This window comes from Passer montanus, unplaced genomic scaffold (genome assembly GCF_014805655.1).
Source record: "Passer montanus isolate IOZ18808 unplaced genomic scaffold, ASM1480565v1 scaffold18, whole genome shotgun sequence".
NCBI lineage: Eukaryota > Metazoa > Chordata > Aves > Passeriformes > Passeridae > Passer > Passer montanus.
Genome location: NW_024365381.1, coordinates 9,881,683 through 9,904,864, shown reverse-complemented (window position 1 = coordinate 9,904,864; position 23,182 = coordinate 9,881,683). Strand labels below are relative to the sequence as shown.

The 23,182-nt window shown below is 41.7% G+C and overlaps 1 protein-coding gene across 7 annotated transcripts in view; it reads left to right on the top strand.

Moving 5' to 3' along the window:
• Positions 1-23,182, top strand: part of DPF3 (double PHD fingers 3) — a 160,405-nt gene that overhangs the window by 74,800 nt on the left and 62,423 nt on the right. For all 7 annotated transcript variants that reach the window (XR_005627061.1, XR_005627063.1, XR_005627064.1 and 4 more), the window contains exon 4: positions 20,718-20,845. Coding sequence is in view for 3 of the 7 variants with exons in the window: in XM_039704997.1 (XP_039560931.1) it covers positions 20,718-20,845 (128 nt within the window). In the remaining 4 variants the exon portion in view is untranslated. The remainder of the gene's footprint in view (positions 1-20,717; positions 20,846-23,182) is intronic.

Here is a 23,182-nt window from a genome sequence, read left to right as displayed (position 1 = left end):
GTGGTTTGTTGAAGGGTCTAGCAGTGTTCATGTTTGTGCTATTTCTATACATCTTCCCTCCCAACCAGTGGCCTATCAAGTAGATATTCAGGAGAAATAAAGTATTGCCAAGACTTAGTTATGATAGTGCCTATACTGACGATACAGTCAATATTACGACCAGATCGTCGGGATTTTTACTGAGTGTTCCTGACATTTACTTTCATATTCTTATCATCAAAACCAAGCATTATGGCTCAAGTGTAGCCTAGAGTTCATTGTTGTAATGGGTATGAGCTGTTACTTGAGTCATTATAGTGAAGCAGTCATGACTTCTATGAAAACTGGTACAGATTTGAAACAAATCCTGGGCCATGGGCGATATATTGTCATGTTGCCAATACTATGATTTCACAGGTTCATAAAACAGCAGATTGAAGGTCCCCAAGGATCATCTGGTCCAACCTTTCTTGGCAAGAGCATGGTCTGGACAAGATGTCTCAGCACCCTGTCCAGCCAAATCTTAAAACTGTCCAGTGTTGGGGAATCTACCACTTTCCTGGGCAGATTATTCCAATGGCTGATTGTTCTCAATGTGAAAAATTTTCCCCTTGTGTCCAACTGGAATTTTCATAGGAGTAACCTGTACCCACTAGCCCTCATACTGTTCATATGACTCTGCAAAAAGGATGTCTCCATCTTTGTAGCTGCTCTTTAAATACTGGAACACAGTTATAAAGTCTCCCTTAAGCCTTCTCTTCTCAAGTCTGAACAAACCCAGTTCTCTCAGACAGCCATATGGCAGGCTTCCAAGGTCTTGGATCATCCTCATAGCCCTTCCCTTCACCCCTTCCAGACTGTCCACACCTCTTTTGTAGAGCAGGGACAAAAACTGATCACAGTATTCCAGGTGTAGCCTGACAAGCACTGATTAGGATAATTACTTATCTCTGCTGGCGATGTCCTTGCTGATGCAACCCAGCATCCTGTTGGCTTTATTTTTTTATTGCTCCAGCAATAAAATTGCCCCACTGTTCATTCATATTGAGCTTATGGTCCACCAGGACATCGAGGTCCCTGAGCTGCTTCCCAGCCAGGCAGATCACAGCCTGTCCTGCACTCCTGGATTATGATTATGTTTTCCCAGATACATTCCCAAAGTGCAGAATTTTAAGCTTGCTAGGTGTTGAAACTCATATAATATTTGTGAAACTAGACTTCTGTACAACCAGGTATAGGAAACCTGGTTCTCTGCAGAATCGAGCTGTGGTATTTGCATGGTACTTCAGGACAGAGTGGTGGGAGGGCTCTAAGCAGCTCCTGCTTCCACGTTCTCTCAGCTGCCTGTTCTGCCCAGTAAAAGAGGAGGAACAGGGCTGAGCTCCTGTGCTTGAGAAGTCTGGAAATGGGTGAGGGAGAGGGTTGAGCTAGGTAGCCTGACTTCCAGTGGAGTGTAAGAAAAAGGAGAATTTTTAGCTCTACCACCACTGTGAACTGCAGGTGGTGTGAATGTGAGCAGTATGGTTCTGGCCCTTGGCAAAATCAGAGCAGTTGGAAAGAGGAGGGTTAGAAATGAGAGAGAGATCCTGGATTAGACCCAAGGCCCCTTGAAATCATAATTGATCCTTGTCCTATATACTTAGTGGTTTCATGGTGCTGGGTAGTATCATGATTCTGTGTTGGGTCAGCTATCAAAATTGTAGTAGTGCTATTGCCTACAGTAAACCCTGCTGACAGGCAGGTATTACCCAAGCTTTGCACCTATGCAGATGGGAACAGATACAGTGAGTGTGGCCAAAAACTCTAGTGGAGTTTAAATTGGTAGTGTCCTACTTCAGTCTTACAAGATGGCTAAATATAGGTACACACATACATACCTACAGAGCTTTTATTTCACATGGTGTGTAAGTCTAAGGAATATGACTGTAATGCTTTTGTGTCAATTTACTGATGTCCTTTGGTTTTGGACTGAAAGCCCACAGTGAGGTTTCAGGGTGGGCAGCCTTCCCACTCAGAAGGTGTGAAGTAGAGTTTGTTTATGCTACTAATGTGCTGAGAATGAGCTGGGGTCCTGTGCTAGTGTCTGTCCTCTTTCTTATATCTGGGCAGTCTGCTGTTCAGCTGAGCTACAGAAATGGGTTTTTTTTACCGGTTGTTGGATAGTAAAAGCAAACAAAAGTATTTTTCATTTGCTATTATGAGCCATAGTAGTTGTCTGAAGCAAGTACTGAAAACAGATTTTTAGTTTCAGTTGCCTGATCTGTTTTTAGTCTGACATATGGGGTATACCTGGGTGAGTGTGCTTGTGGATGAATGAACTAAATCCTTACAGATAAGCTATTATCTTTTTAAAGCACCTCTATTTACCTTGTGGAGACTGTGAGTGATTGTACAAGGTACTGTGTGTTTCCTGGGAAGTGAGGAATGCTCCCAGCTCTTGGGGGAGATGCTCAGCATGTCTGTGGAGGTCTTTAAGATGGGGCACTTCACCAAGACAAAGTTAAGATGACATTATAAAGCAAAGAACAGAATTTGCAGTAGTATCACTTGTATGATAGCATCTCGAGGCTCAAGCAGCATGTTAGATCATCATCCCAGGGGTTGTTGTGAAGTCCTCTTAGCCATATACTTACAGTCCAGATACACAAAATACAGCGAATTCCAAAACCTTGATTATACTTCGATTCCAAAATGGAGAAATGAGCAACAAAGGGCATAAACTACTTCTATGATGTTTTAACCAGAGGTTTGTGATACAGCTGGAAATCAAATCCAAGAACACAGAAAGAACACAGTGCTGCTGAGTTCCATATTATTTTTTCTGCTTGTGGTTGCTATGCCCAGTTTCACTCCAAGATATTGGAGCCTAAAAAAATAATTCAAAACACTGCATTTCATGAGAATTTTCTTTTGCAGTTTTTCTCCCATAGGCCAATTAATATTGACTAGTTTCACTTTTGATTTCAGCAATTTCTACACAATCACACATTGGTTCCTGTTCTGTACTACAACACAGCAGCGTTGCTTTGCTATGAACACTATAAAGAGAGACACATCTCTTCTTAACAAAAACATTTTCTACTAATTGACAGTTTTCCTATTATCAAAGGCCATGTTATGTTATAGAACCTGCCTGTGGCTCCTTTTTAAGGTCCATTAAGACCATCTTAGGATCATACCTGGAAGAATAATTCTGGTGCCAAATAAGAGTATGTCTGTAATATGCAGATGAATTGGATACAGTATTCCTGAAGGAGGCTTTATCAGCTGTTCAGACTTCTGACAGATTTCTGCAGATGTGAGTTTATCAAAAATACTTTCTGTGTAGAGGTTTTTTTTTTTTTTTAATTGTTCATGGCTTTTATCAACATTTCCCATACTGAACCCTGCATTTAGGGTGGAGCTGAGTTGAGAGGAGCAGGTTTGTTTCTCAGATGATTTGGTCTGGATTTCTCATGTAAGATGGATTTTAATAGCCTGTTAGCAAACTTCTGTGAGTTTTGCTCCTGGCTCTCCAAAATTCTGAAATTAAAATGTCATTTAAAGTCTGCGTTTAATTCAAGTCCTTCTGCACTCCGAAGTACTTCGTGTTAGGAAGCAAACAGAACCCGCAGCTCTCCCGGTCCCTTGTGCCCCGTTCTTTGAACCAGCCCCGATTTTGGGGCTGCGGCGGGGCCGGGAGCGGCTGCAGCGGCGCGGCGGGGCCGGCAGAGGGCGCGGCGGGCAGCGGGAGCTCCGCGCCGGGGCCGCTCCCAGCGGGAATTCCCCGCGGCTGGAGCGGCCCGCGCTCAGAGCGGCGTGGGCTGGGAGCAGCGCCCGGGCCGCCTCAGCCGAGAGCGCCTCTCGTTCTCACCCATACTCCTTATTTTTGGCACCTCATGCAGAGGAAAACAAAACAAAAAAAACCCTTACCTTTTTTTGGGACGGGGAGGGTGGGTGGTTTTCAGTTCCATTTGTTAGAAAGCACATCTGCACCCTGCCCATGCTGAGTCCTGAGCTTGGTTTGTCATGTACCTATGTGTGTCACGCTTCCATAGCACCTTGGAACAAAATGAAGCTTTACATTGTGAATCCAGCCTGGGAGTGGGGATGCCAGAGGTGTTTGGTTTTTGTCTTTGCTGGGTTTTTTGTACAAGTGTAAATATTGAATTCTGCTGGGCCTTTTCTTTTGGGTTTCTGGCCTAAATTTTAGTATGTGTTTACTCATCAACTAAACCTGCAGCTTACAGGTGGGTCCATCAATGCTCCTGAATCGAAGCAGTAGGCTCCAATTCTCCACTAATCTTGTGTTCACAGCAGGACATGGCACCACAGACTGCTGCTTCTGCTCTAAGGCACTTACACATCCAGCTATGACTTGTGTGACAGAAAAAGTGACTTTCTGTCACCAAGAGAAAACTCATCAATGTGGAACTTCCTTGTGCATCAGCTTCTTTCTATACACACATCTATCCACTTTATTCCATCTCATCCACCACCTTTCAATTCTACCTAGAACAGGGACCTTTGCTGGTCCAGATCTCTAGGCAGATAAAGTTTGCTTTTCTTTTCTTACATGGCACTAAGAATAACAGAGAACCTGTCTGTTTTTGCGTGTATTCACTGACACAGAATCATGATCTAGAAGTCCTGCAGTGAAATATGCATTTGTCCTGTTGCCAATCTGTAGAAGAGGTGCCCATCTCTGCACTTCAAGTCATACCACACCATCACATCCTTGCATCTCCTATGCCCTACACAGGACCAGGGCCATTGAAATTTGTCTTTCTCTCTCAGCTCCTCAGTGTGTGAAATGGAGGTACTAAAACATCAGTCTCCTTTGACTCAGAGAAGTACCTAACAGATATTTAATAAACACTTTTAGAGAGATTGGAAGGGGTATGGGAGGCCTCTAAATAAAAAGAAATTAATGAATAAATCGTGCCATTTACTAAGCCCTCAAAGTGCCAGTGTTAAATGTTTTGGCCATCAGCAGAAGACCTTGCAAAACTGGTATGGAAGTGTAGCAGCTCTGGTGTACAGCCTGGGCTTATATGTACCAGGATGATGATGAAAAAATAAGGAATTTGTTACACACCCATATATACAAATAAAGAGACTCACCACAGGTGAATTGTTGAGCCAGTTTTTGCAAGGCTGGCTGTGCAGTATAATTGCTGGAAAGATATCTCGAGTTTTGCACAGTGTAATTCTTCTTGCTTTGTTTTTCTGGCCACTGGGGAGCCAGCCTTCTGTATGTCATGGCTGCCAGGGCTGTGGTAACCTTTCCTTCAAATCATGCACTGCTCTTGCTTGGTGTTGTTACATGTCATAAGCTGCAAATTCTTAGACTAATTCAGCTCAGTGACTGTAAGGAAATATGTATTTTCCCCCAAATGGAATTTCATGATTTTGCAGTTATGGAAGTAAAACACTCATTTCTAGAAAAGCAGATAATATTCTATAAATAGTCCAGCCAAGAAAACAAAAACATTGTTTCTGCTGTTTAACTCCACAGTCATGCTGGTAGAATTTACAGGATTAACTTTGTGTAAATAGTTTCTCTTTCATTTGTAAGATCTGGTACAGGTCACTACATGTATTTTATATTCAAAGTTTTACCAGGAGAACTCTGTTGTTTAGCTGAGATGGCTTGTATGAATCACCCAGGATTACTCCTGGTTCTTGTGTGGCTGAGCCAGTTTGCATAATTAGGAGAGAGATGCATGAAAAAGCTATTGGGCTTTGGAACCCCTCTGGGTTTTGATCAAAAGCCCACTGAAGCCAAACCCTTTGGTTCTAGTCATCAGGCCAAGGCAGCAGTAGCAAGTGAACAAGATAAGGCAATTTTGGAAGCTGTTAAATCCAGTTTTCTGAGTTCTTTGGATCTTATCACTGGGAATGGAACATAGGCTGCATTTGTAGTGTCCCACAGACACAAGGCTGTTGTAATTTCAGAAGCAGTGCAGCCACTTATAGGTATTTTTTTCCACTGCTGTGTCATCTTAGCTGTATTTAGTATATTTGTGAAAATAGAGTTATGATGACTTTGGAGGCAGGCTGTTCTGAAAAAATGTTCTGGTCATTACAGTGGGCCATTAAATGGAAGGAATGAAGTGTGCTGTTGATCTCCTTGGAGCCTCTACTCCAGTAGAAGAGTGTGACTGCAGGTCATCTCTTGGGGCTTGATCTGTAAGACATGATGGGGAGGGCTCAGGCAGCTGAGATGGCATTGGCTTGAAATACCTGGACTGCTTGAGAGAGAGCTTCCTTGTGGTGCCACCACCCTCTCTGAGCTATCCAGCCCATTATTTTGCTCTTTCACTGTTCTTGGCTACTGTGTTTGACCTACATCTGGCTGCTAGGATGTGTCTTTGGGGAAAGGTTATTCAGCATGTGCCTCTCAAGCTGGAAAGGCCTGACTGAGAGTGTTGTGTCTCCAGGAGACACATTATTCCTCCTGGAGAGGTAGAACACTGTGGGATTTATTTCCCTGCTATAAAATTAACCTCGATGTGTGTAAGTGACCATCAGGATTATTTATTTATGAAATAAACAGATTTAACCTTAAAATGAAGGGGGAGTAAAGGTAAGCTCAAAGCTTACCAGAAGAAAGGGCTATGGGAAGCACCAAGGGATGGTGCCTGGGGAAATGCTGGAACCTGTCAGGTCTGTTTCCCTCAAGGCACAAATCACCAGCTCTCCAGCATGGGGAGGGACAAACAGGAAGCTGTGTGCCCTGCAGGAATCTTGGAGCTAGAACTGAACCTGAACAGCTTTCCTGGCAAACCTACTGCCTCTTTTCTAAGTATAGCCAGTAAAAATGACTGAGAAAGGATAAGCTACATCGTCAAAAGGGTTTTTGCAGTGCACAGGTACTGTTCGCAGGCAAGTACTGGACACAAGATCCTAGGAAATGGGTATTTTTAATCTAATTCATTGCATCTATTTTGTGTGTTCATATGAATAATTCTGGGAATTCTCTGGTAATCACATGAAAAAGAGTTTATAGGATCAAGTCCCCAGGGCTTAGTCTCATAAGATGCCAAGCTGTCTAACCCCAGCAAAGGAAATCACCTGAGCTTGGGCTTTAAGAACATGAGTGATCTTTTAGTAATTAATGGGACTTGTCACATGCTTAAAGTTAAATCTACATGCAAAGTACTGGGTTGGACCAGAATTGCAGGTCTGGTACTCAACATCCTGCACAGAGCCCAGTGAAGTCACTGGCCTGCTAGGTCAACAGTATGGTAGAACCTATGTGCTGCTTTATAGAAGAAAATGTTAACAAAACCCAGCAAAGATATTATGGAATATAATTACATAAAATATGGTTTTAAACTCCCTATTTATTAAATTTTATTGTTCTCATGACACACAGCAAATTAAATTGATTTGTAGCATGAAATATTCTAATATTTATAGCAGATGTTATTTTACTGGTGCATAATATAACGGAATGAGCAATAAATGTTAATATAATGTTCAGTTTCAACTCTTACAAGCCAAGCTTTATAGAATTGCTGAGAGTAGAATGGAGAGAGTATGATGACTTCCCCTCCCACATCCCTGTACCTCCTACCAACTTTCCCTGGTGGAAATTTCCATTCTGCGTTCCCATTCTCTGTAGTAAACATTTTACAGCCTCATACCCAAGAGATATTAAGTATGTTTTTACTAGATTATGGTTAATTTCAGCATTCCCTGCATTTTGCATTTGATTGACTAATAGTTTATTAGAGGTGTTTTATTCTTCAGGATTCTGACACCTTTGGTGTTTGCCATAGCATGCCTTCCCAGTAATGAACTCCTTTGGGGAAAGAGGTTTGATGCAATACACTGGAATAGGTAGATATGGCTTTTATATGCAATGTCTTCTAGACATGAGATCTCATTTAGGATGCACTTGGACCATGGTTCCCCTTAAACACACCAGGTAATTTAGGCCTGGGAGCTTAGCTGTTGTAGGTAGGTAGTTCTGATAAAGTCAACATCGAGCAGTGATTTCCATCAGCTAAAGCTATGGTTCTTGGTGTAGGAGGAAGGATGAAAGCTTTACCCCTCTTGATGGAAATTATGTCCTTCTGAATGCATGTGATTGCCCTTGGCAAGTATGGGGTTCATGTCTTAGGAAAACATATGGTCATGATTAATATCCTATGCATGTCCTAAAGAGCTGTAGTGAAAATCCTTTTGTTGCTGGCCTAAAATAAACAGCATAGCATGATGGGAACAAAGTACAAATCTTCAAAGCTGGCTCAGATAGAGCGCTAAAACTACATATAAACACTTGAAGCAAGTGACTCATTTCTTTGTGTTTTTGAGGGATGGTGAATGCTTTTATCTTCTCATGATTTCCTTGGTGCAATGTCTGTAAATGACACAGTTACAGATATGTGCTACTCTGACAAAGTGAGGTTTGTGGTTACAGGAATTTCTGCAGCGATGCTAATTTGTAAGTGATGCTATGGATACATCTGCCATGTAATGCTCATTGCCTAAGTGAGGTAGCAGCACGGCAGGAGAACTGGAAACACAGAGGCTGTATCTGTGAGCAGTGCTATAGACCAGGACAGCATCAGCAACAAAGACACTATTAACTAAATAGAAAGGACTCAGGATTAAGTGCTTTGTGCCTCTGAAGCTGCTATACCAGGGCTGGCACTATAAATATACTTACAGTATATTCTTCCAGGGAGCTTTCTGTTAATATCTGAGTGGGCAAAATAAAAAATTAACCTCTTTCTGCTAGAGATGATGCCCCAAGTACATCTGAACTCTCAGCAAGTGCTACAGATGGAACAAAAGTACATCCAACTTTTTTGTTTTGCCTTCCAATCCTGAATCTTAATTAGTTCCCTACTGCTTTAGTACATGCACAACATTTTAATAGTCATAAGGACTTACTCCAATCCACACTCCCATTTCCACAATTCCCTCCTTCATACCAGTAGCAATTCTGATCCCCCCCACCCCCCCGTATTTAGGAATAGTGTAAAGATAACTAAATAGCCAAGCGTGTAGCTGTAGATTGATGAGGTTGTCACGCCATTCTCTTCACCGTTTTCTTCCAACCTGCACTGTGCTCTAATAGATGGATGATTGCCGGGGGAGAGAGAGACTTAGCAAATCCCACAGCCAGATGTTCAGGGATGGACAGAACGACCTTCTCAAGGAACCCAGAGGACTATAGCTGTGTCCTTCTGAGGGAGAAGGACAGTCAGGTGCCTCTGGCTGCCTGTGTTTATCTCTCATTTCAAAAGGAGCACAAATGGCCTCAGCATGGCTGCAAGGATGGATGTTTTTCAGTGCATCGCGGGAAATGACCAGTCATCCGTCTCTTCACTGTGGAGTCTGCCTGCAGCCATCAATCTTGAAGCCCAGCATGGCAGCTCCTTTTGGCTTAGTTTGGCTCAGTGTTAGATGAACAAAGGGAAATGAAAGCTGAGCAGAAGGAAAGGAGAGAAGAGCAGCTATTCTCTATTTCACTGTGTTTTCCCCTTGCATGGCTCTTTCTCTCTCTTCCCCATTATCATCTATTTTCACTGTATTTTGTAAGGTGTGGAAATGTATATTTTCAGGGTCTGGGAGTTTACAGTGTTTCTCTGTTAGCAGAGAGGAGAAAGGAGAGGGATATTGAAAAGACATAATTCAAGGCCCAGAGTCCATTTTTCAGACTTTTCTGTAGCAGTTTTCAGAGTAAGCATGTCCTAGTTAGCTGCAGCAGACAAGGAGAAGGAGTATAGTACCTTTCCTCCATCTTGCTGTTTTTCTTCCTTTTTTTCCTGATTCCTTCCTCACTGCCACAAAAGTGTTTTCAGGTGTGTACTTCATCTCTCCTTTCCTGTTCTATTCAAAAAGCAGTGAACAGAGCCACATGATGGGACCTTCTGGATACAGGTGTGTACTCATGCCCAGAGCCACTGGGCAGCTCCTGCTGCCAGTCAAGCTCGTTTGGGTCAAGCCTTCTTGATGTAACAGCACTGGGCTGCGCAGGCTTTGCGTGAGCTGCCTGACCTCATCCAGCACCTGTGGTTCCTACTGTGAACCAGAGGTCATGGCAATATCTTCATTGGTATGCAGCCCATCAGAAGAAAACACATTCAGACATGTCTGTTTGCACATCTAGCACTGAATTAGCTGGTTTCAGCACTGAACTCAGATGGGCCACTTTTTGCCTGAAATACTGAGGTTTGATTTACTTGGAGCCAGGCTGAAAGGAAAAAAAGTGTGTGAATACTCTACCTGCTGGACTCCCATAGCTAGGGTCTGCTTTTTTCCCACAGTGACCTGTTATACTGTAATGTTGTTTCTTATTCTGTTTTCCCCTAATATTCTTGCCTCTGGATACTATAACAGTTCATGTTTGGCTTATTCTGTACAAGGCTTATGTAGAGATAGCATTGTTCCCCTTAGCACTGCCCCACTGTGGTGTTTGATTGATGCATTTAAACAAATGTGTGATTGCATTTACCTTTTAATTTTCCTGGTTGATCACAATGATCTAAGCATCAGGCCTGACAGAGCCAGGATTCCCTGCAGAACTGTGGTAGATTTTTCTCTCCCAGTTTTTACTGTAGGCAGAGAACTGAGATCTCCCAGGCATACAGAAGGACCAACTAAGCACTGAGGCAGAGCAAGGGAACTCTGTAAATACTGGACATAGAGATCTCTGAGAAATCTTTACCTGCTTTCAACCCAAATGTGCCATCTGGAGTGAACAGACTTATGCCAAGATGGAGAAAATTTATACCATCATGGGCTTAAAGAGCTGCTTTGCAGTATGTGCTGAGGTTTTTTATTTTGTTTATTGTTTGGTGTTTTTTTTTTCCCCTTCTTCTTACCATAAAATTAAAGCATATTGCTGAGGTTTTTTATTTTGTTTGTTGTTTGGTTTTTGTTTTTTTTTTCCTTCTTCTTACCATAAAATTAAAGCATAAACCCTCAAGGGAAACATTTGTTTGGTGAAAACCAGTTTCTCCTCTCCCACACCTTGCATGAGCAGGCTTTACAAGTGGGCACAAGACCTTTCTGAGTGGCAATATTCAGGGAATTCTTTTGTATTTTCTTTGCAAAATGGAAGGCATCCTTTTCCTGCCTGTGCATTTAATTGTGCCACTTCTGAATGAATGGTCATATTTTCTGCCACTACCCGTATTGCCTCCCTGCAAATTCTGAAAAAGACAAATCTTGTTCCCGTTGTCATGAGACAGCCTCCCCCAGCTGGCACATCTGTGTCTCGGGATGCCCTCTGGCTGGCCTGTTGGCAGGCATTCCCGTGGCTTTGAAGGTCACCTTGTTTACACCTTGCCTTTTCCCCCCTCCCTATTCAGAGGCTTGCTGAGCCTGCAGGCTGGGCTTCACCATCTGCATTTTCTCTGGTGCCATTAATCTTCCTGTTTACCATTCTGTTATTAATTCTAGAGTTCACCTTTTTGTCTAAACCCTTTATAGGCCTCTTGAAATTGCTTGCCTTTTTGTGGCAAGAGATCTGAGCATCTCAGAGATAATTTGCTTTGTTCTTTCCAATTTTTGAAAGGCTACCTACCAGCATCTAATGCCATTTTTCTATTACAAGCCTTCCTTCTTATAATAACATTTTTCACTTATATAGCTTCATCTGTCAGATATATTTTAACATAGGAGTAAATATTATCTTAGTCCTTTGGAATTTGTGAATTGGCCACTGAAATCTGGTATCTGTGGAAATAGTCCTACTTTTTGAGTGCTTTTCTTGGCTGTAAAGAAAATGTGTTCAAATCTGTCTTTGTGAGAGCCTGTAAGACCACCTTGCATTTTTGGTGCACTTTATTTGAATGCCTGAATGCCTATGAATATTAAACAATCCTTACCAAACCCCAGAGGATAGGTGAAGACTATCTCCATTTGACAGATGATGGAAAAGCAGAGAGTGCCTCTGTTAGAATTTGGCTCAGCATCACTTGGTGGGACAGCAGAGATGCCGAAGGCAGCATCTGGCGTGGTTGCTCCCTATCCCAAGCTAAAATCATTGCCACTTTGCTGTGGCCTTGCTGTCCTCCGTGGGTGTGTGCAGTTCAGTCCTTGGTGAGCCAGGGAAGCTGCCCCAGGTGTGCGTGGCTGAGCCTCAGGCAGGGCTGTGCTGCTCCGCTGCCTTCCCGCACGTGGCAGCTCTGCAGGGGCCACGCAGGACCGGGGCTGGCACAGCTGGCATCAGGCTGAGCATTCTCAGAAGCCCTCCCTTGCCCTGCTGAAGCCTCGGGGTGAGCGGGGGTCTCTGCCAGCTGCCCACAACTCTGGCTGTTAGAGAGGCCTCGCTAGCTGAGCTGCCCCTCCATGCGGAGCCGGGCAGAGCTGAGCACAAACCCCCTGAGCAGGGAGCAGCAGAACGTGCAGAGCAGGTTCCCAAGGATCCCTGCAGGACTCAGATTGGCTTTGGCAGGTTTATCAGCTCTGGCTTAGTGCCGGCTCTGCTAGGCCTGGACTGAATTAATTGGGATGCTTGTGCACTGCAGCTGAGAGATAACTGCATTACAGAGATTTATCTGTTACTAAAGGTATCCCCTCCACTGTCCTCGATAAGGACGAGAAGCTATGCAGGATCTCACAGAATTTGCAGGAAGGTTGGCATGGCTGGCTCTGCACATGGTTTATGTATGAGTTTGTATGCAGTACAAGTGTTTTTATTCAGTTCTGTCACATCCAGTGCAGTTGCTTGCGGTGGAGGTCCACTCCCTGCTACCCTTTGCAGAGTGTGCAATGTGGGCATGACTATCCCACCTGTGGGGAGGGGGACACTGGTGTTTGCTGATAACTGTCTGGTTAATTATTTAATTTTGGTGCTCTGGAGGGGTCAAAATGCCCATCAACTGTTTGTGAGAGTGATTCTATATGACTGTTTACAGATAGCCCAAATTATTATTTTACTCCCAACAGACCAGAAGCCCTGTTAGGGTGGCACAAAGCTCAAAGGAACAGGTTTTTTACTTAACATTTTTCTCTAAATTGTAGCAGTTATCTTGCGTCTGTCCCTTGATAGTGCCTACAGTGTTGCTGCAGAAGTCATGGTGCAGTGTGAGCCCATCTAGAACACAAATGCAGGAGTTACCAAAACAAAAATAATTGCTAGAAAAATGCTATTGAATGGAGATATTTCTGAATGGAGATGGTTTCAGCCCTGAGGGTAGTTACTTGATCCAGCATTTAGTCTGATACTGTAATTTGGCAGTCTTTCAGAAGCAGGTACAGCTTATTATATGTGACAATGATTTATATCTGTGCTGAGAAATAAATCTGTAGAAAACTTGCAAGAGACAACTGACAAGAGGGCTGTTTTGGTTTTTTTGGGTTTTTTTGGGTTTGTTTTTTTTTTTGAGAGGGATTTTATAGAGGCATTCTAGTCTGCCAGAAAAATACAGCTGCTTGTAAAGACCACATTTTGATAGTGGGTTAAACTAAACAATGCTTAACCTTATGTTTAAAGGCCTCTGCAGTTTTCTGCAGCCCTTTTTCTCCCTCCTGTTGTCTTGTAGCTTCCTGGGACATATTTTAACTAGAGGCTGATAGAAGCTTTCCACTGAATCCCAGTCTTAAAACTCAAAGTTGTCCTCTGATATTTCTGCAGTTATGCTCTGGCTAAAGACTGAGAGTGTACAGTCCCATCCACATAAGATCTTCCTGTCTTGCCTTTCTCCCCCTCCTCTGCCCTCCCCACCTCATCATGACACTAGCAGCTTTCCATGTGGAGGTGCTAGGGAGACATTGGGATTTTCTAGTCTTCCTGTGCTCCCTAGAGCAAACCTCAATAGTGCCTAAAATTTCAAACATTTCCTAAGATTAATGTCAGATCTTTACAGGATAGAGAGTCCTCTAAACTATTTTTTTCCATTCAAAATGGTTTGTTTCTGTGGAAATAAATACTTTAATATTTTCAAGTGGTCTTCTAGAAGTGGTTTATCATTGTCAGTGGTTGGATTCTTGTTCTCACCACAGCCCAGTTTACCTTGAGAGTGCAATAATATACATGAGGTTTAGAGTGGGATTGCTGGGAGAGACAAATAATTACTGGAGTAGCCTTACACTCTCTAGTACAGCATGGCTATTTTGCAGCTTGGATTAAAAATAAAGTGAATTTGATGTTTACTACTCTCTAGGGACGTTTGTTTGGCTTTATGGACTCATTGTGAGAGTCTGTGTTATCAGTAGTCTGTCTCAGGGGAGGCCCAGGGCTGGGCTGACAGGAGGTTCTGTGGACCATGTATGTGTAGAACTGGCAGTGACAAGTTTGCTGCAGATGGGTGCTGAATTGCAGGAGTGTTGGGACAAAAGCGTGCGATGAGGGGCCACGGAAGATCAGCACTAAATCATAATAGCAATAACATGAGCATCTGCCCCTGGGATAACAGGATGTGGTGTAGTGAAAGAAGGGTTTTGGAGATCTGGATCTGCAGAAGGAGTGAAGGTCCATGCTGTGCTGGCAGGACAGGGGCAGAACCCTGCCTTTAGTATGCCTGGTTCTGGTCGCTGCTGTGAATATATCAGCTCCAAGGATGCTAACAAGTCACTGTGCTGGCCATGGACACAACAAGCAAGCAAGAAAACAAGCTAAGGAGAGTCTGGCTGTGCATCCACAGAAAAGCTACAGAATGCAGCTATTCACATAAGGCATTGTCTCCCCATTCTTTCTTAAGGGATTCCATCCCCCTGCCCCCACCCTTTGCACTCTAACGCTATATTTGTGCCTTGGAGATGTAGAGATGAGCGTATGATGGATGGATGGATGCTGCTTGTCTGGGTTTTTCACCACCATTTCCCCTGGGGCACTCTGTCTGCTGGCAGAGAGCACCATCCCAAAAGATGGTATCTTTTGCAAACTCGACAGCTAACAGACAGCTTCTCTCTCTGCATATTTCCCCAAAGAAGAGCAGGCTTAATCTGGTTTTTATATGGCATATTTCATTATAATCTTTTTGACTTCCCATGTTCCCAATACGCCATAATAAATAAAACGCTGGGGGTGGGAACAGCAGAGATGCTGAGGCTTCACACTCTTGTGACACTGATGGATTCTCATTTTAAACTGTCATGGGATTTAATTGCTTGCTGAGCCACTGCACTGCACTTTCAGACACATCCTGCCACATCCTCTTAATGAGCTTAGTGGCTGCATTCACTCAGCAGTAGTTCTGTTTACTGTGAATTAGGTGGCTTTTTTAGACCACCTATATGATTTTAAAGAGGTAGTGGTTATTAAGGTAATACTCCTGGATTTATCCATCCTAAACAGCACTTCATGGACTCGTAACATATAGTTTCCTCTGACACTTTTTATGTTCCAAAAGAATGGCACCAAGAAACAAAAACGTAAGAATCTATGTGCAAAGTCAGTGTTTGTCTAAGAGGGTTTTTGGAAGCTGGATTGCTTTGGTTTGCATAGTAGCTGTCTCTGGCGTGATAGATCATGCTGGAACTCGCCCAATAAGTATCTCTGTTCCCAATTAGAACTGGAAATGGAGCTGCTTACGAGTGCACAGAAATGATGGTTTGGGTGGCAGCTGCTACTGTGGAGATGGAAATGATCCATTGTAAAACAAATACATTGCACTGTATAGAAAAAGGGATGATTGTTTTTAATTTATGTTTCAAAGAGACACTGAAAAGTTGCTTAGCTCTCAGTGCGTTGTAAACCAAATGTAGCTTATTTAAGGACAGGAATTTGCAGCTATTTTGCTATTTTGGCAAATCGAAACTTGAAAAATCCCACCATTTTGTGGGATTTGTGAAAATGTGCTTCTTTTAGAGGCAGCATTTCAATAGAAAACAGATACAGGAATGATACTGGCATGGGTTCTTGTTCAGATTCTACCACTGCAATCTCAGGACCTTAATAAATAGAGAGGTTGCTGCACTGAGCTGGTAAGCAGAAATAACCATGTTAATTTAATCACTATGAAAGGGACTCTGCCAAGTTAAGAAACATAAATTATAATTATATGCACACACACACGCACATTTGAATTATAATATATGCACAATATTTAGCTGTGACACCAAGAATATGATGGTTTACTAAAACAGGAAGAATTCTTAAACAATATTTTTTTTCATTGATGATTTTTATTGATCTGACATTTCTCTTTTGTATAGTTCTTACTACTTCATGTATCTCCTACATTAACCATGTGCTATTGTGTTTGTGGTACTAATCAAAAGGAAATTTATCTACAAACCTTAAAATTTTCATATTAAAGGATAAGCTTTTAATTATAGTGACTTTACTGGTAGTTATTACTTGTAATAAAGATTATGTTCTCTGAAATAGTAATGTTTGGAGAAGAGCTTGTGATACAAACTAGAAGTTACAATGAATGTAGAACAATTAGTGGGTAGCAAATGCTATTACCTATATTTAAAAAGAATTTGGATGTGATTCAAAGACACATAAATTCTACATGAACATCTGAGAAATTGATTGAAACAGTAATTACATATAAGCTGTAAAGCACCTGGGAAATGATGATATAGGAGGTTCTAACCAAGTACACATTTCCTACCAAAGAAAAGCATGCCTCACTACTTTCTTACAATTCTTCACATCATATGTAAAAAACTACTAGGTAGGGGAGTTGACAGTTTTCTTAAACTTTCTGAAGACCTTTGGTATGTCTCCAAAGAGAAACTAAGAATTGTCTTGGATCAAACCTTTTGAAATAAAAAATAATGGAAGAAAGAACTTTCATTGTAGATAAAGGCTTACATCAAGGTTTAGTTCTTGGTCCTGTGTTGTGAAATACGGTAATGAACAAGCTGCAGAGTGGGAACACCTTGTCAACTACAAAGATTTGCACATACTATGAAGTTATTGAGAGCAACCATGGCCTGGAAGGTTTTGCAGAGCACTCTGGGGAGATGTGAATGTGCTTGGGGAGTGGGCAGCGGGATGGGCATTATAATATGGTACCTGAGTGTTTGAATGTATTCCTTACAGGAAGTTCTTGTCCCCATTACAAGACTCCTAATTCTTCTGCTTAATAAGTAACTTGGCCATGGAAAGACACAGCCTGAGGAGTAATCTAAAGCATACCATAATTCATTTGTTTAAATGGGGAATGTGGTTTCATCTGAAAATGCCAGATGCAGTATCTTGGGAAGACTGATGTGTAGTAAGAGAAAGTTCAGAGAGGTTTGTCAGGACCATATGGAAAACTTCCCACAGCAGAGTAATAGAAAAGATTGTGACTGTTTATCCTTGAAAGGAGAGGAAATAAAAGAAATTACAAAAATTTTGGTGAAGAACTTCTATTTTCCCCAGTAAGAACAAGAGGGCGGGCAACAGATAAGGTGAAACATTCCTTCTTTTAAACCATAGTTAAACTGTTGAACTCTTATCAGGTGGGAAAACATCGAGGTAAAAGTGTATCAAATTCAGTAAGGGCTGGGCTATTCTCTGTATTTTCAGAAGAGCCAGATTTAGGATAACTGGAGGGGATACTGTATCTCTCAGGATGAAACACAGTATTAGGGTAGGTAAGTTGTTTTGCATTTCTCTCGTGGCAGACATTCATAGCCTCTACAGTAACGTGAGGTGACTGCATAGGGTGGCATGAGCAATATCAAAGTAGAGGCAAGCACAGTGTCACAGCTTAATTTCTTAAGCCCAGAAGAGTCTCCCTCTGGCCTTGTTTGAAGCTTCAGGCATGGCTGGTATCTTCATAAGCCGGACATTGAGTGGAACTGTCTTAGTGATGTGGACCCCATCTTAGTTCCAAATAGCAATTCCTGTAGTATGGGGAAGGCCTTGATCTTTCACATGAAAACTAAATTTCAGTTTTTGAGTTGATTCCCCAGTTTTCTTTAGGGTACCGGTGTAAGAGATACTTCTCTTGCTTTTGAGGGAAAATAATGGATAGTTAAATAGGAAAGAAAAAATAAGGAATTTAGTGAAATTTATTTAATGATCCCTGGTAGTGTTTAACTATTTCTGTAGGTTAACTGAAGTATCTTTTTGATTTTAGAAGAAGACTTTCATCTGTGGGGGTTCAAAAAACTGGTTTGGAAACATAATTTGCTGTCTTCATTACTGTACCCTTCACAGACTAACCATCTTCAGGAAGAATTTGATTTATTACAGAGACTGAATTCATTACGAGGGGTTGTCTTTGGACCTCAAAAGCTTTTTATGCTGTAGACTTTACATTCCAGATAAGACAGTGTCCGCTTTTCCCCACTTTCTAGAGGTATTTAGGCATTAAAGTGCATTCATAGAAGCTACCAGTGGGGAAGAAAATTAAGGAGTTGAATGGCAGTCAGCTTAGTGGGAAAATGGGAGTCAGAGACTGAGTTTATTTTCCCTGGATGCCCAGCTCACTAACTTCTTGGTGATTCAGTTTCCCCATCAACTGTGAATAAAAATATTACCTTACAACGCCTTGTCAGTGGAATGTTAAATTTAGTAATTAGAAAATGCTCTGAGAGTTTTGGATGAAAAGTCCTCCTGGAGTGTTGTTGTTGGGAAGTAGCAATGCCACACAGAACAACCATGCCTGTTAAAGACAGCTGTCTGTTTTGACCTTAAAACCTACCTTTCCCTCTTTTCAAACTTAGTTTTTGCTATCTCTGGAACAAATGGAGTAGTTCCACCTTCATATATGTTCTACTTATGCCTCAGCCTTTCCTTGCTTGTTTCCTTTTCTAATGCATTCCTTTGCTGAATGTATTGGTATCCACAGACAGGCATAGCTTGTCTCAGTGAGGACATGTTTGTTTCCAATGCCCTTGAGCTTGCTTGAAGCTTCTTTGCTTGCTGAATGTATGATGACCCCTTGGGGTTTGCAGTCCCTCAAGGTTCTAAATACAGAGCAAATGCCCTTTTGCACCCAAGCACAGGACTTTGAACCTAAGCCAAGCCCACACCCAGAGATGATTATGGAGGTTCCTCAGTGACTACAGATTCAAGCATTGGGATTTGCACATAAATCACATCAAAAATCTCTTCTTTCTATTGAAATGTCTGGATCCAGAGGGAGGTACTAGGCATTCATACAGGGAAATTCAATCTGTATGACTCTATTTTAACTTTTCTGTCTTTTTTATAGCTCAAGCAAGGGAGAAGTTGGGGAAGGGGCCATAATGGGATACGTATGCAGAGCTTAATGCTGAAAACAGAGGCCTGATTGAATAGAGCTCCTTGTGATGAGAAGGGAGATCAATTCACAGTTGACCCCATCCCATTGTGTGGGTTGTCCTGGGAGTTTCCTTTAAAATCCCAGTGGTTTGGTTTTTCTGCATGGTTTGTACCCAGCCTTTCCCTCCATGAATAGAATAGCTTTTTCTGGAATTTCTGCTGGATTTTCTGTGGTTATTGGCTGAGCAATGCTCTCCCACTTCAGAAGACTGGAGCAAGTACATTGTGGAGTACAGATCAGGGATGCTGAATCATTTGATAACTGAAAGTTTTTCATATAAAGAACAAACATTCCTGGGATGCAACAGCCCCCAAGAAACACATTATACTTTACTGTCCCAGGTGGAGGTGCTCATTCATTATTTGGTTTGCAGGAGTGATTTGGAACTTTAAAAACACATGAATTTCTGCCCTGCAGAATTTACAGCTCATAGTGATAGAAAGGCAGGGAGCTTCAGGCAGACTGCGGAACAAAACACTGTTCTTAAAGCATAAGTAGACAGAACTGTGAATTAAGGACACCAGATGCTGATTTGTAAGCATCGTTCTTGTACATTATTACTTGTAAATATACCTGTCTAGAGAAAGGAATTCATTTTAGAAGGGAGGGAGTACTTTAGAAATCCATACTTGGCAGTGTCAGGTAAAGACGTGCAGGATGTTTCCCTGCCAGGGGATTGCTCTAAATGAGCCCCTGTATGAGTGGGGTAGAGGCTAGGGTCTACAAGGAAAACTAGATTATTTCCCAGGTGTATTTTAACATCTTGCTAAAGTTAACATACGGTATTTGCCTATCTGCTGCATTGCCTCATAATCTAGTGGCAGCATTTGAAAGGGGAATAAGGTTCTGTTCCTTCACTTCTCCAGCAAGTTGCATCAAACTTTCTCATAAATCCAGTGTCTTTGGACCTCTGTCCCCAGCCTGTTTCCGAGGCAGCCTGTGGCTCTTCCTGCAGTGACTGGGTGTTGTGCCATTATGAGCAAGATTCTGCACTCATAACTGGGTTTCTTTGCTGGTATTGCCAGATAGAGCCAACCGGAGATTTTATCTAGTCAGTGTGACAGGGAAATTCAAGACACGTCTCTTTGTTTTTCAGTGTAAAGTCTCAGCATTGGCCTCCCACACAAGCTTTCTGTTTTCCCACATGTGGAACATGCCCTGGTGTAGGAGAATGAGGATTGAAGCTGTGCTATATAAACTGTGCCAGATGCTAAATTGCACTAAACTACTTTTCTTCTTCAGGAGATCAGTCTTCATATTTGTTATATCAGTATCTTAAAAAGTCCTGGTTTTGTTCTTTATTTAAAGCATAAGGAGTTTACACAAAGAAAAGGGATTTTCTCCCCATTTATTTCCTCCTGATACAATATATCCAGCCTTTTTTTTCCTGTGAACAAGCACAGCAAATAAAAAGATACCAGGTTTTCAGTAGGATAAAAATTAGTCATAAATGGAGTTTCTTAGTGGTTAAATGAACTTGAAGATCTCCCCTTCCAGATAGAAACAAGTTTGAAAGTCTGTTCATCATCTGCTTGACATCTCTGTCCTTCTTGTTAGCCTGTTGGGGGAAGACACATAGTATGTTTTGTTTTTCAGAAGTTGATCTGCCTCTGAAAAAAGATGGGTTCACCTCAGAAAGTACAACTCTGGAAGCCTTGCTGCGTGGAGAGGCAATAGAGAAAAAAACAGACACTAAAGAGGAAGACACTATACAAGAAATCCAGGTAAAGGAGAGTCCCATGCCCTGACATCAGGGCTGGATTTTACAATTTGTCTTTAAGAGTCTTTTGTCCTGTGGCAAAACAGTGTATCTGTTGGTAGTTGTGTCATTCTACTGCCAAAATGTTATCAAACCTTTGTGCTATGCTGTGATGCTCAAAATGATATCAGTATCTCACACGCTTCTCTTGTCACAAGAATCTTTGTTGTTTGACTGTTCTGCACAGGTCCTGTGTTGGAATTCATTTTGCAGCACTATGAGATAATTACATTAAAAAAAATGAGAAGCTGAGGTGGATCCCAACTGTAAACTGAATTTTAATGGTTCACATTTAAAGTGAATTTCATGGATTTCAATTTAGATTCACAGCTGCTGTAGATTAAAATCTGTCATTGCCTTGCCTGTTTTTATTTTTTTTTTAATAGTAGGTGGTCTTCTGGAGATATACAAGAAAAATATCTTAAAAAAACTGTAATCTTAAATATTTTAATTATTATTAATTATGCAGTATGAGAAATATTGCCTCTTCACATGCATTATGGTTTGAAAATTGTCAAGATTTCATTTCATCAAAGCCAAAACACAACTGTACGTTTGTTATAGAAAGAATTCAGCTAATATAAGGGGTTCTTGTATAAGACCATGTCACTTTTAAAACATATTAAATCACTAGGAAAGTGGGCATCTCCCACAGCAGCACACCTTTGCTGATGCTAAAACACCATCATGCTGTGAGTCTTTTTAGGGATTTTTAGTGAGAGTTTTTAGCAATGTGTCAAATTTGCTAATTTTGGGTAAGATAGGTCTATACCTAAAAGTAGTACAAATTTGAGGGGTCAGTCCCATGTGAAATGAAACAGAAAAACATAAACATGAAATCTGTATTGCCTGGGGTTCAGTCCTACAGCTCTATTTGTTAGATATTTTACACAGGTAAGGGCAGCACAATTGGGTCTCCCACTCCCAGTAGCACAGGTAAAAGAGCACCATCAAAGAGGAAGCATGCCATGCTCATGGACTGGGGAAAAGCTTGGCATGAGCCCTGCTCTGTGTGTGCTTCTTCAGTAGTAATATGGATCTGTTAAGCTGAGAGCTCTTACCAAAGGCCTGTTTTTACCTGTTTTTAAGGTCACAAGGAGTCATGGTGCAGCATCCCTATGAAATTGGCAAGTGCCTTTGAATGTTGCTGTGTGATCTGAGCTCCCAAATTATCCTCAGCAGCAAAGGAAAGAGACCTCAGAGATGGTGGAAGTGACATAAATCCAGGCATTGCAGAGCAGGGAGGGGATACAAAAAGCCAGAACAGATTTTCAGCTAAACTGCTGTAGCTGTGACCTGTCAACTGGATGCTAGTTTCATCAGAACAGATGCAAAAGGCATGTCTTGCTGCTTTATTTTATGCAAGCATTGCTTATCTGGATTCAGTCTGTAGAACAATGATTGCCAAAGCCTTCACTAGTAGGCAGCTTTCAGTGTGTGTACTTTGGCACCTGGCAGCTTGACTGTACCAGATGAAAATCACAATCAGTGCCTTTATCGGTATGACAAACAAGAGAATGCAAATGTCTCCTTTGTTCCTTTGCATACTTGTCTGTGCTGGAACTCTAAAGGACCCAGCCTCAATGGTGGTGGGAGTGAGCAGGTGGGATAGACATCATTGTAATTCCCACCTCAGACCCAGCCACTTGCCACCCTCTCAAATTCATAGTATCTGTCAAGAGAAGATGACTTGGTGCTTGGCTGCACCAAAGTACATAGGGCTGGGAAACTTTTAGAAAGCCATAACAGGAAAAGAAGTGTTACTCTGCTAAAACATGTAAGGGTTCCCCCTGCTAAATAGATGCAGGCATTGGGAGCTGCTGTACAGTTGGTATGTAACAAGATTGACAATTTTACCCTACAGTAAATTAGTATTGAATGTGTATCTCCATTGTTTGATGGAGAAGAGTTAGAGTAGCCTTCTAACCACACAGCAGAAAGGTTATGCCTCTTCTATCAAGGATTAAAGTAATTACTCTGGCACTGTCACCAAATTCACACTTGGTTACATATTATCTCTTTCCTAAATTGATGCTGCAGTTTTAAAGGAAGAAAGTGGTTTGTAATATTTCTCTTAACTCTTGAGTAGTATTATTGTTGTAAATTATCTTCTTTCCCTCCCACATACAATGTGGTCGCCCCTATTTTGTTGGGGATTTTTTGAGATACTTTAAGATATGAAGCAATAGAAAAATACAAACTCATATCAGTAAGTTTGCTGACTTTCTTACATACATTCTTACAGTCTCCTCATGTACAACATTTTTCAAGCACTTCAGTCATAAGATTAATTCAATTAATG